Raw genomic sequence first — 14,360 nt, forward strand, 5'->3', positions numbered from 1 at the left:
TTTATATATTTCTTAATATGTAAGTTTTTTTTGAACATTTTGGAAAAAATTCAATGAATTTATTTGATTTTAAATTTTTAATTTTGGTATATCTCTAGCGCAGTACTTCAAGGGGGTGGTGCACTGGTGTATGGGATATACCATTACACCCGGTCCAGGAAATAATTTGGTTCTTTACCTAGTCCAGCTCACGAGTGACGTGGTAGACCGGGTCTACAATGGTTCCTTATCCGTTAAAAAGTAGGTAAAAGGTGTATGGACCCTTCACGTATATACGAACCTGAAATTGACTCTCCAACTTTTTTTTTTTTTTAGTTAGACATTCTCAACTTCTAGTTTATTTTAATTGAGTTTTTGAACTTTAATTGTAAAATTCAATAACTTTATTAAAAAACCATTAAATCAAATATTATCAATAATTTGATGAAATCCATCCTCAATTTTTTATTAAAAGAACTTAATTCTAAAAAAGGTCTCAGTCCAAAAAAAGTTGAAGGGGTAATTTCGAAAAGCTTATAGTTAAGGGGATTAACATACATTTTTCCCTCAAAAATATCCAAAACTCAAAACACTCCTTTTTCCTCTCTCTCTCTCTCTCTTTCTCTCTCTCACGCCGACGATGTCGAACACCGCTTTATCCCTTTCCTTCCTCTCTCCCCTCGCCTCGGGGTCTCGCCCCAAGCCCCGAAACCCTAGCACAAGACCCTGCCCTCGAAACCCTAACCCTAACTCTAACCCCAAATCCCGCCGCCGCGGCGGCGGCTCCTCCCGTCCCCCAGCCTCCCGCTCCGGCGGCGGCGGCGGCGGCGGCGGCGGAGGCGGAGGCGGCGTCGCCACTACCTACACCCGCCTACCCCCCAGGGACGACTTCGCCCTCGACGCCTCCTCGCTCAGGTTCTCCCTCTCCTCGCCCTCGAACTCCGACGTGGTCACCCTCGACGAGTCCCCCGTCCCCGCGGCGGATCTCGCGACGAAAAGTAGGAGGAACCCGAGAGATCCGATGTTGGTACGAGAAATCGAAGATGATGATGATGGTGAGGAGGAGGAGGAGGAGGAGGAGGAGGAGTTGTTTGAGTATGGAGCGGAGGAAGAGGATGGGGTGGCATTTGATGCGGCATTGGACGAGGAAGGGTTCGTGGAGGATGGGGAATTCGAGGGGGATGTGAAGGAGAAGGGGGTTCCCGCGGTTATGAGGTGCTTTGATACTGCAAAGATATATGTCAAAGCCGGAGACGGCGGGAACGGCGTAGTTGCGTTCAGAAGGGAGAAGTTTGTGCCCTATGGAGGTCCTTCAGGCGGCGACGGTGGGAGAGGAGGAGATGTGTATATAGAGGTCGACGGGTCGATGAATTCGTTGCTCCCGTTTAGGAAAGCTGTGCACTTTAGGGCGGGGAGGGGTGGGCATGGGCTGGGGAGGAAGCAGGGCGGTGCGAGGGGTGAGAATGTTGTGGTGATGGTCCCGCCAGGAACGGTGATAAGAGAATCACAGACCGGAGCGGTTTTGTTGGAGCTGATGCGCGCTGGGGAGAGGGCGCTGCTGTTGCCCGGCGGGCGGGGTGGGCGGGGGAACGCTTCGTTCAAGTCGGGGACTAACAAGGTCCCGAAGATTGCGGAGAATGGAGAAGAAGGTGCTGCAATGTATGTTGCTTTCCTCTTTCCTCTGCTGCAATGTTCTAAAATGCGGAAACCAACATGCTGTTTGCACGAGATAATACCTATAGTGAATATGATAAATTACAGCAATCTCTGATAAATTATAGAAAACTTATAGAAGAACCATGGAGATTTAAGAAAACAGAGAACTTGTCCTGACCTAGATTATTATGTATACCAAATAATTGATAATCAGAACAAATTAACACAGTGTATATACGAAATTTAATATTCAAATGTTTGAGTAGCTATTCATAGACATGTCATTCTAGGCCTACTTATATCTGCCTGAAATGCATGGTAGTGAGCAGCTTACGTGCTCAATGTGCAGCGTATATCCGTCCCTGAAGTATGAGTAAGCAGTTTGCCTAGGCTGGTCAAACAACCTCATCCACATTTATTGGTGCATGGACCACCTTTTATAACAGTGCTTTCTTGTACTTTATGATTCCCATGGTCTAGATCAAATGTTTGTTTTTTCTTCTTTTAGTTGCAACCTCTCTAGTGGTGCATTGGCTTTTCAAACTAGATCTTAAACGGTGCATGTGACTAAGTAAATGTGTATTGCTTGGAGTCTAAGATTGTGTTGGTAGTAGGCTGTGTTAGAAAGAGTTTTGGAAGTACAATGCCATGATGTTTCTGTTCCATTGAAGTATCACATACCTATTGGTTAAGCTCAAGTCCTTGTATTACTAAATAATTGTGGTTCATTAGCATCAATTTGAAGCAGTAAAAGTGCTTCGTCAAGAAAGCTTATCGTCTTTTTCTAACTTCTTGATTTCTACTTGCTTCAGTATATCTTCACTACTCTTCTTTTGTCTGTCTCCTAGGCTTCCTGATATAAACTCTAGCAAGAGCTCAAATTAACTGCCAGTTAGGGCTGCAAACAAAGATTATGTTGTCAATTAATATCTGTATGAGTGCATTGTTGATACGACCAATTTAATGGTTGATAACCTTTCTTTATTTATATTCTTTTTGAGGACAGGTGGGTGGATCTGGAGCTTAAGTTAGTTGCTGATGTGGGGATTGTTGGTGCACCAAATGCTGGAAAAAGCACCCTTTTAAGTGCCATAAGTGCTGCTCAACCAGCTATAGCTAATTATCCCTTTACAACGTTGCTTCCAAATCTTGGAGTAGTCTCATTAGACTTTGATGCGACAATGGTTGTCGCAGATCTACCTGGTTTACTTGAAGGTGCACATCGTGGCTTTGGTTTAGGTCATGAGTTTTTAAGACATAGTGAAAGATGTTCTGTACTGGTACGTAGTATCTCATACTCTGTTATATGTTCAGTTTATTGGTTTATTGCTTGATAAATAACTTGCTTATATTAAACTTACACCATATGTTGCTTATTTACATAGTTTCTTCGTATCTTTTGATTTCTTTTGTTTCTATTATGCTCCTTTTGTGAAGTAAAAATTTCAGCTTCATTTGATAGAGTTGCAGGCCAAACCTATTTCCTAATGGGATTATATACTAAATCTTGAATGATGATCTGTAAATTTTTGTTAAAGGGAAGATTTCTTTTATAAGTATTCTACAAGCATAATGTTGAAGTTCCATATATTTATGTATAATATATGCATGAACGGAAATTCCACATATATATGTGTAAATATACATGAACAATTGCAAATATAAAGCATATGAGCTTGAGTATTCTGTACTTGTTGTCGTACGTAGCTATCATTTTCTGCAATCATAAACATATGGTTTGTATATATATATATATATTTTCCTTTTACATTTAACAAGTTTTTAAGGCAAAAATGCCATTTGTTGTCATACTTTACATGATTTACCTGTTTGGAGTGACGCTTATTTTCGACTAAGTAGACTTAGCTAAATAGCTACTTTGATGCTACTTTCATTATTTAATGCCATCACACACCTATAACATGTATTTTATTTGTATCCATTTTACTATTTCTAGATCTTGTCTCGCCTGACTTCTTGAACAAAAGCAATAGTCAGGTGGTTGGCAAACAAATGGGAACTTTGCTGTGGTGGGAAGCTGAAATGAATTTAAAGGCTTCAAAAGAGAAGCTCCAATATGAAGCTTTACTTCTTTTGTAGAAGGAAATGTTAGGTGTAGTTCATTAAAAAAGCTGGCAGTTTTTTTTTGAATAGTTCTACTTAAACAACACTTCTAGAGAACCTCCAGAGAGGTCGTCTAGAGATATTCATGAGCTATTATTTTGGTTAGTAATGAAATATGGTATGAGGTACTAGCATATCTTTTGCAAAATAGCTTTCTAACGGTTGTCTTGTTTCATGGTAGATATTCAGTTGTTTAAGGCTTTCTGTGATTTTTCAAATCCAGTAGCACTTGTTTCCATTGTTATGGGTCTTTCAATTTCCTGAAATCTTAGTTCTGTACTATGTATACGTGTGCAACAAGCGATGTGTAGTCTATCTTGCGCTCTTGTGTAAACATACGAATACCATACATTTGCTTGTAAACTAATAATCCATTTTCGTGTGGGTATATAATTAGGTGCATGTTGTTGATGGTTCGGGGCAGCAGCCAGAGTATGAGTTTGACGCAGTTCGTTTGGAACTGGAATTGTTCAGCCCATCTTTGGCTGAGAAACCCTACATCATTGTATATAATAAAATGGATCTCCCAGAAGCATATGACAGATGGGATTTGTTCAAGGAACACTTGCAGTCTCGCGGCATCCAGTCTTATTGCATCAGTGCAATGAACAGGCAGGGAACGCATGATGTCGCATGTGCTGCATATGAAATTTTGCGGAAAGAAAGGGAAGAAAAGAAGGAAGTCGAAGGTATTTATAATATTCAATATTGTTTTGTATTCACATAATGTAGTCTTATTTGTTTGCCAAGCACCTAGAATTTTTATAGATATTTTGGAGGGTCAATAAGATTCTGTTTGGCTGTCTAAATATCTAATCTGGCTCGTCAACCAAGGGGCTACTGTTTTTACGTGTTGAACTTAGTACTTTTTGAATCACAATTCAGTAGTTTTACCTCGATTGCCCAACTTTACGCTTGTCAATACATTTCCCGTTTTCCTCTGCTTTTAGTATTGCTTATGACTAATTGTTCATTAATATTGCTTGTACAGTGATTTCCATGATCGAATTTCACACTGTCATCTGCTTGCTGCGGAGTAGATTTCTCCCTATTTGATTTTCACTACTAGAATTTCTCCCTTTAGTTTTGTTCTTGATGTTTAAACTGTCTAGGAGAGATTTTAATTCAGATGTTTCTGATGGTTGAAGTTGTTTATTGCTAATATATATCTACTTGCTGCAGAGTGGAGAAGTCCAGTGAATCTTAATCATGTTGCTGATACTATACAAAGGCAAAGAAGCACTTCCATGAATGAATTTGAGATCTTCCATGATAGCAGCACGAATACATGGCATGTTTTTGGAGCTGGAATCCAGCGGTTTGTTCAAATGACTAATTGGCAGTAAGTCTTTTGTGCTTTGATACCTGCCTTAAGCCCTTAATTATTTATCTTGTTGATTGGCGCCAAACATTTGACTGTAATTTGTTGGTTCTGAAAGTGTCAAAATAAACAGATTTTGTTCAGTGTTGCATCCAACTCGTAAAAAAGACACATTGCACCTTTTTAACATTTTACAGGGTAGTGCAACTAAGATGCAATCATTCAATGTGGAACTTTTGTGGGGAACACTACTTATACTTGACCTTTGAGTGTAATTTTCTTTTCTAAATTTTGTTGAGCAGATATACAGAGTCATTGAGGAGATTCCAACATGCTTTGGATGCATGCGGTGTCAACAAATCTCTTATCAAGCGCGGAGTTAAAGAAGGTGATACAGTAATAGTTGGTGAGGTAAGATATAAATCATGCAGTGCTTTATTTATTCTTTTACATTTGTAAATAGTTGCTGACGTCAGGTAATTGTCTTCCATATGGGTCATTTAATCCTTCCATTCATGGGCGAACACAATTAGCTATCGTACAGCATAAAAAATTTAGTGTGCTAAGATGCTTTTTATTATACCCTTTTACTTTCTGCTAGATGGAGATGGTTTGGCACAATGAAACTGAAAAGATCAGTTCTTCAAGCACGAGAAAGAGAGTAGATGGGTCTATTAAATGGCCGGAGTTTGGCTAGGACACGAGAAATTTTCAAGGTTCAAGGAAGTATGAAGTAAGATCTTTTTTCTTTTCTCTCAAATTTTTGTTGCATAATTTTTCTAGAACAATGTAGTACTAGGCATATGAGTAATGATATTTCAAATGGATGAAAGAGTATTAGCCATTTCAGGGACTATGTTTCAACTTACAAACAGTAAAATCATGTAAGCTAAATTTAATATGCTTAAATAGGTAAAGAAGCTTCACCAACGAATACAAAACATCGTGAAAGAGAGGTCCAATGTTATGTTATATCTTTGGGAGTAAATAATCCAACATGTGGTTGTGCATGTAGTGTTTCCTATTAAAAAAACATCGCAGTTGCCATGATTTTTAAGGCGAAAGGACCAGAAGCATATAACAATTTTGCTATTTATTTTGCTCAAGCTTTTCGTTTGCCCAAAAAATTCACACTTATTTGTTCAATAATTTCATCAGGTCAGCAGGTTTTCAACATTACAAAGGATCAGTCGTGATACTTCTGTTTCTGATGCTGGTATCGACAATTTTGGCACCGAAATGAGCTTACGTAATGGCTTCAGGGCACTGGAATATATATAAATATTAACTCCAGGTACATTCGAGAGTTTCCGCTGCTACTGTGTTGACAACACTTGTTATATATTGTATAATGTTTATCTGTTTTTAACTATACTTGAACATGTAACAGGATAAATAATGTGAATTGCGACTGCTAAAGCTAAAGATTATTAGCTGCACAACCCCCCACCTCACAATCTTGCAGTGGAGTCAAACAGTGGATGAACCTGGATCTCTCTCTCATTCTGAGTTCTCTCTCTCTCTCTCTCTCTCTGAGTTTCTTGTATCTTATTTATTGGCTGAATTCTGTGTATTGTTCATAAGAAGTGTGTATGCTCTCTCTCCTCTCATCTCTTTTTGTGTTTTTCGCTTCCGTTGGTGCTATTTGATTTAAAAGTAGTCGATTATGGAATTATTCATCAGAGAGCACATATGTTATGTAGCTTATGGGTGGACATTATCGGGGCGAAACAGGCTAGAGGCTGGCGCAGCCCGGACCGGATTCAAATTCGTGCTGGGCCGTGTCGAGCTGGGCTGGAGCCACCAACGCTCTGGCCCGGCACGGCCGACTGGCCCAGAAGGCACACGTGTCGGGCTGGGCTGTGCTTCGGGCTCGCCTTCGAAGTTCTTATTTTTTTAGTTTTATTTTAAAAAATATTAAATTATGATTAAATATGTTTTGATCAAAAAATTTTAAACTTTATAAAAGTTATTACAAAATAATAAATATTTTAAACTCTCTAGAAAAAATATATTATTATTATTGAAAAAAATAGAATTGAGAGAGAGGGTTTTGGTCTTTTGGTCCATTAGACCAAATATCACCACTTGAGTTAATGTGCAAATATCAACCAAAAGGGAACGGGAACCTGAGTACAAATAAACTGAATAGGTTGAACCACACGCAAAGCAAACTCGAACTGACTCGTACATACCGCAACATGAAACATGAGCCCTTAGGAGTACAACTCAAATCACTTCAAGCTACAGTTACAAGATAACTTGAAATCTGAGATAACCCAGCTCTCTGAGGACTCGAGACCCAAGCAACCTAACACATGAAACAAGCCAAACCGAAATAAGCCGAAACTGAAGTGACTAAACATGAACCTAATTGAGTGAACATGAACCTAAGCCCATCGATTCGAAACTTTAAATGATACGAACACGTGGAACATGAAATGGATCATAACAACAACTTGTGACCCGATCGACCAAAACCTACAATGTAGTAGTGGTCAATCAATAAGGTTGGGTTGGTTAGGAATTTGCATTGAATCCAACCTTAGGTGTGGCTTATTTACTTAATGTTATTGAGGCTTATTTATATAATTATTTGTGTAATGTATTTATAAATAAGTGAGCTGGAGTAGCTCAGTTGGTTAGAGCGTGTGGCTGTTAACCACAAGGTCGAAGGTTCAAGCCCTTCCTCTAGCGAATATGTTTTTTTATAAAAAATTCTCATTATTTGTATAAAAAAGATATATTTTTTCAATTAATTATATGTTAAGATTATTTTAGATGACTCATTAATAATATGTTCAAGCCCTTCTTCTAGCAATTTTTTTTTAAATATTTTTATTTTTTGTATAAATATTTTTTTTTCAATTAATTATATGTTTATGCTTTTCTTAGCCATTTTATCTCATGGAGAGATTATTTTAGATGACTCATTAATAATGTTAAGTTTTTTTGTTTTTTTGTTTTTTTTTTTTTTTTTCTGTTAGTGCTCTCTCAAAATTATTTAAACTTATCATTATTTCTTAAAAAAATTACTGTTTAATTATTTATTATTTCTACAGAAAATAATTTGCATGCACACACATTATTGGATTCAGAAACCAAGTTTTTAGTTTCTAATAGTGTTGGGTACTACATGAACTTTTCTTACCTCTATTTTTCATGGAGAAACTATTTTGGATGACTCATTTACAGTTCTAAGTTCAAGAAAAGTCACTTTATTATGCATGGTATATATGGGGCCAATTAATGTACACAAAATTAATTTTAGAATTACTTTTTATTTCTGCACAAAATCATTTTGCAAGCATATATATTATTGAAACCCAACTCTTTATGATCTTTTCTTACCCTTTGTTTTTTTTCAATTACTCACTATTTTTTACAAATTTATTATTCAAAATTACTTACTATTTCTACAAAATTATTTTGCAAACACACATTATTGGAAGCTAACTTTTTAGCTTCTAACACTTTTATTATGTACTTTATGGCCCTTTTTACCTTTATTTTTCATGGAGAAACTATTTGTGTGACTCATTTATAGTGCAAAGTTTAAGAAAATAGCTTTGTACATGAAATGAGGCCAATTATCAAATCATATTCCATCCAACATAGTTCAATGCACATGAAAAATTGTATCTACATGGCTTTTCAAATAAAAATAAAAAAATGTTTTATGGATCAGAAATTTTGTTTGGTTAGGTAAATTGATGCGTGTGTTGATTCCTCTTTAAATATTAAAAAATCAAGATGTTTCTTCATTTTTTTTGTCAATTTTTATCTCAGCCAAAACGGCACTTTTCGGGCATTTGAATCAACCTTTCGGGCATCTGAATCCTCAAAACATCGCTCGAAATAGCTTGCGGGTGTTTGAAGGGAGGGTCCAATCTATCATATGTCCGCCCGATAGTTTTCAAATGTTCGAAATCCTGCGTTTGAAACTTGACGGTATACATGTCGATCCAACGGTCAGATCTCACCAACTCAAAATCGGACTGTTATAGTAGAAATGGACCTCCGAGAAAGTAGGGTTTGAAACCACATCCAAACTGCTACAGTGTTTTCGGGCATCCAATACATCTTTCGGGCGCCTGAAACCGCATTTAGACTATGATAGGTTTAGACAACATACATCAAGCTAGGAGAAGCTACATCTTAGCAAAATGTTGTAAATCGGATGCTGCGAAATGCGACGAATTTCGCACCAAGATGACAAGATAAAATGTTTCACACACCTTAAAAACTTTGTACACACACAATCCTTTCTCATGCATATACCAAATAATCTGACTCCTCAATCTCTTGTTAGTAGTACTGCAAACAGATAAAGCAATTTCCCCCAAAACACAGCTCTTAACTCAAACTAATCTTAAAAATCAAGAACACAAACAGATTTGTACACTCAACATACAATAAAACAGTACCACTACTATCATCGAACTTCGCTAGATCGAGAATCGCCTCCTCCTCTGAAACAAGAACCGGGGATCGACATTAGCCTTCGCGCCCAGCGGTTTAACATCCCTCATCCTGAACAGTTGATTCAGCTGGCCCAGTTTTTTCGTGAAAGATCGCAGTAACTTGTTTGCGGGGTTCACTCTAACAAGCTCCTGCTTCATTGACACATGATCCTTCTCCAGATCAGTGAGCCTCATCCTCATCCTCGCGACCTCGAGCTTGAGCTCTCTGTTCTCCCTTCTCACCGACGCGTAGTTGTCCCGCGGAGACATGGCGCCGCTGCCGACTCCGCTGCCCGATCTCTGAGGGTACTGGCAGTTCACCGAGCCGAAGAAGAACTGATCTTGGCTGCCGTTCAATGCGTTTCGGAGCCTGATTTGCTCGAAGTAGAGGACTTGGACTGCCGTCTGGACTGGCAGTCTTTCGTTCTGCGCGGCGTGGCTGCACGCTTCTTGCGAGAGTTTCTGGCAGTCGATCGTTTTGCACAGGCGGTAGCGCTCCGATTCCTTGACGTTCGGATGAACCTGCCAGAACAGTCATCAGCTTTCGGTCAGATTCTGAAAATTTTGAGTTTGTCAGATATGAATGCAGCCTATGCTTCAAACGCAAATTCGAATCACGCGGAAGAATGTTGCTACCTTGAGGAAGATATCGACAGCTCGATAAAGCCCGTCGGTGACGACCCGCGCGTGATCGGGCATTACCTCCACTAGAGAGATGAACTTTGCCGGCAGTAAGTTCGAGTCGAGCGCGATCTCCGCGAGGTAGCTGTCCAAGAGCTTGGACACCTTGAAAATCAAGCTTTGCTTCGGAGACCTCGGGCTCTCGAAATCGTAACAACCGTTGCCGCGCTCCCTCAGCCGCGCTCTCTCCTCCTCCTCCTCCTCCTCCTCCTCCTCCTCATCCAAGTTCAAGAAGGTCGAGAAGATCCTCGCCACCGCGTCCGTCTCGTACAATGCATGGTGCCCGTTTTGCGGGCTCGAAGGGATCAACACATCCTCGAGGATGGCTTGCTCTAGTTGCAGCCCGATTCGCCTCTCCAAGTCGGTCTTGCAGACCGTCGACGCGTTGGCCATCGTCGCGGTCTTCAGCAGGCCCGAAAGGAAAGCCATCGGCACGGGGCTCTTCCTCGACTGCGCGGGCAGCAGGCCGACTATCGCCTCCACGATTGCTCTTTGCTTCTTCAACGCCTCACAACCTGAAAAGCTTGCTTTGTTCGACTGGACATCTCTGATCATCAGACATTGCAGCGAGTTCCGCGCGTAGTTGATCAAGATCCTACTGATAGTATCCTGCTTCAGGCCCTTCGACTTCACCGACGAGAGGACTCTCTGGAAGAACTCCAAGTTCAAGACCGCGAGAGCCTTCCCCCACCAGTCCAGCGGCGGTTCCTGCTCTGCGGCGATCGCGGCCTTCGAAGGCAAGCTCGGTTCGAGCTTCGAGAGCCCGCAGGTCAGCTGTTCTTTGCACACATTGTTAGTGATCACTGTGATCAACCTGCTGACCAGATTGATCTCCTCGGCGATCGGAACGAGAGTCTCGCATTGATGCAGGACCGATATCGAGTTCGTGATGCTCGGGAAGACCGTCTCCTTCAGAAACAGCTCTGCTCGCAGCTCCAGATTTTTCTCGGAGAACTCCTCGGTCATCTGGAGGTGATGCGCCGCGCATCTCAGCATCGCGACGTTGGAAAGTGTGGTGTCTATGCTCACTCCATAGCAGAATTTCGCGGCCAATTCGAATGCCTCGGCCCCGCCCGGAGTTCCTTGGAGATTGACTCGGGTCACCTTCGAATCCTTCGCCTCGTAAAGAAGTTTTCTGATCTTTCCGCTCCGCGAAACCAGGGGGAACTGTCAGAAGTACAATAACATTGTGGGATCAGAAACAAAATGACGTGAATAACGTTAGATACTTTAATCAAGTCCGATGAAGTAAACGACACGACCAAATGTTTCAAACAAATCGAAAATTTGACACGAAAACGAAAACTTTTAAAAGAAAAAATATATATATGATCCTGATACTCACCTTATGGAGAGGAAAACTTATTGTTCCGACTTCGACTGTGAGATCACTCGACACATCGGTCGGCGGCCTACAAATTGGTGAAGTAATTATGTAATGTGAGAATCAGAAACAAGAGCAAACCTTTGTTGTATACTAATACAAATCAGATGGATCAGTTGAAATAAAAGAGAAAAAAAAAAAAAGAAGAGAGAAAAGAGAATATAAAAGTGGTATAATTAAGCTTGTTTCAGTTTAACAGTATATGAAAAAAAAGAACAAAAAAAAAAGAAAAAAAATGATATAACTGCAGATTCTTTTTGGAGAAAAGATACAGTTCTCTGCACAAAACTCTCCCTCTTTTTTTTTTTTTTTTTAAAAAAAAGAAGAACATATCATGTATGGACATTATCTGAACTATATCGCATTTTGAAATGAGTAACTTAACTTCAATTTTTTTTTTTATATATTTTTAGTAACTAATCTTACAGTTATTTTGGTTCTGAAAAATTCCTTAACAATTACCAAAATCTCTATAGAATTTAATTGTTTTTGTTCAAATAATTTTAAAAGAATTCTGACAAATAACTGAATNAACTAATCTTACAGTTATTTTGGTTCTGAAAAATTCCTTAACAATTACCAAAATCTCTATAGAATTTAATTGTTTTTGTTCAAATAATTTTAAAAAAAAAAATACAATTAAGTTCTTACAGGAACTTATTTAAATTAAATACATTGTAAGAACTGAATAGTAAAATAAAAAATTTCAAAGTTCAAAATAAATACTATAATAAGAAAAGGGAAAATATTTCTCTGAATTTTTCTGGAGAGGAAATTTTTTTGGTCAAAATGTATAAAGCTTACCTCAACTATCCCATTTTGATTTAACTATCTGATCTTTAAAAATTTTAAATTTACTATTTAAACTTTTAATTTGTTTGATTTGAGCCAATTAGTGATCCCTTAACTTTAAATTTGAACACGTTGTTTATTTTCACTGGTTTAATTAATATATTTTATGCAATTTACATAACTATAAATTTATTAAAATAAGCAACTGGCTTAAAGTTTATACCAAAAGAGTCATCAAATTGCTTAAATTAAATAAATTGAAAGGTTGGGTACTAAAATAAAATTTTGATTGATCAAGTAATCGAATCAAAATGATCTATAGTTCATGCAAGTTTTGTACATTTTTATCAATTTTTTTTTTTTTTAACCAAAACTAAATGAAACTAAACATGGTCTTAAACAAAGAGAGATTAAAATATATCTGTAAACATAATAATCATCAGGAAAACCAATCAACATTAGAGATACACAAATTGCTATGAAACAGATTAGAAAATATATAGGGAAGGAAACATAATTTTGTTACTCCAAGGAAAAAATTTTTTTAAAAAAAATTGTAGAGGGTGATGATGAAGAACATAGAATAGTATATATACCACTCATTTGCATGCCTGGTGCTCAAACTTGGCCTAAATGTTCTCTTCCCTGATATGCTCTGCTTCAACTCTGTCACTGTTGCAACACCCATCTCTCTCTCTCTCTCTCTCTCTCTCTCTCTCTCTCTCTCTCTCTTTGTGGGATTGGTTCTTGTGTTTCACACTTTGAACTTTGGAGAGTGTTGGTGGAGAGAGAATGAGGGGAGTGTGAGTCTTATGAGTGAGCCCAGGGTGGATTTAGATTGCTGGAGAAAAGCTGTGATTGTGATGAGAGTTTAAAAAAAGTAGTTTCCTGCAGCAGCAGTTGGGTGTTTGATGATGGGAGAAGCTTTTTAAGAAATGACTCTTCCTTTTACCTAAGATAAAAGATGACATGTTTTAATATTCAGAAAAAAAAAAAAAAAAAACATAGTAGCTCAATACCCTCTCATTCTAAGATCACAAATTCTTTTCAATTTTTCATATTCATAAACGAAAAAAAAAATGATAAAATAAGTACCAAATATTAATCCTTCAATAAAGAGGTGTAAAATTTACATTCTGATTTACACTCTTTTTTCACTATGGTTCGTACAATTTGATTTTGTTGGATTTTAGTGTTTTAAATTTAAAAAAGTTCAGTGTTGTGACGAGTTACTTTTCTGAATCTGTCGATTGTAGACGCATGTCAAAAATCTGCTCTATTCGCATAGTCAATTTCTTTAAAAGCCTTTTTTAAGATTCCGATAGCGCGGTAATCATGCATTACTGCTCTTGGATATAGTGATTGACGGGGTGATTTTACATTCCATGTCAAATCCATGTCTCTGTGGACAAACAAGAGCAAACAAGGAGCCTATTTTGTTGTGCTTCTGTTTCTACTATCAAACAACAGCAATCTCTAGTAAAGCATTTTGTAAGGAGAATAGTTTAAAGAGATTCTACTACAGTAGTACAGTAGATTCTCTAATTTGGTGTTTCTGATTCTGTTTTAGAGATAAGCTGCTTTCAGAATTATAGTATAGCATTTTCTTAATGGCTAAATTACAAAAAAAAAATTTCTGTCAAAATTCGATTTTTTACTTTTTCTCTCTATCATTTAAAAACCTACACTTTGTCTCCCTTCACCCCCTACTGTTAGTGATTCGTTAGGGTTCCGTTTATAAAATATCATTATATATTTCTTATGGCAAAAATATTCTCAGTCTTCTCCTGTTGCCAAAAATGATAAGGAGTAAAATGGTCATTTTGTCCTCACAATTTATACCGTACCCCCCTGTGATCATTTTTTATTTTATAAGAAGGCAAAGTGTAGATTTTTAAATGATAAGAGAGAAAAATAAAAAATCGAGTTTTGACAGAAAAGTTTTATGTAATTTAGCTTT

The 14,360-nt window shown here is 38.0% G+C and overlaps 2 protein-coding genes and 1 non-coding gene across 3 annotated transcripts; 2 read left to right on the plus strand and 1 right to left on the minus strand.

The window, feature by feature from the left end:
• On the plus strand, positions 579–6,759 carry LOC109723987 (probable GTP-binding protein OBGC1, chloroplastic). Its single transcript, XM_020252550.1, has 8 exons — positions 579–1,638; positions 2,642–2,915; positions 4,157–4,448; positions 4,942–5,101; positions 5,383–5,491; positions 5,682–5,813; positions 6,239–6,374; positions 6,471–6,759. The coding sequence occupies exons 1-6, from the start codon at positions 620–622 to the stop codon at positions 5,775–5,777; spliced, it is 1,950 nt and encodes a 649-aa protein (XP_020108139.1). The 5' UTR covers positions 579–619; the 3' UTR covers positions 5,778–5,813; positions 6,239–6,374; positions 6,471–6,759.
• On the plus strand, positions 7,704–7,777 carry TRNAN-GUU. Its single transcript has one exon. It is a non-coding gene; the product is annotated as a tRNA-Asn (tRNA).
• Positions 9,371–13,275, minus strand: LOC109723898 (BTB/POZ domain-containing protein At1g03010). Its single transcript, XM_020252402.1, has 4 exons — positions 12,997–13,275; positions 11,570–11,636; positions 10,180–11,391; positions 9,371–10,065 (listed from the first exon to the last, which is right to left on the minus strand). Exons 1-4 carry the CDS (start codon positions 13,086–13,088, stop codon positions 9,529–9,531), a joined length of 1,908 nt encoding a protein of 635 aa, XP_020107991.1. The 5' UTR covers positions 13,089–13,275; the 3' UTR covers positions 9,371–9,528.

The sequence above is a fragment of the Ananas comosus genome, linkage group 18 (assembly GCF_001540865.1).
Source record: "Ananas comosus cultivar F153 linkage group 18, ASM154086v1, whole genome shotgun sequence".
Taxonomy (NCBI): domain Eukaryota; kingdom Viridiplantae; phylum Streptophyta; class Magnoliopsida; order Poales; family Bromeliaceae; genus Ananas; species Ananas comosus.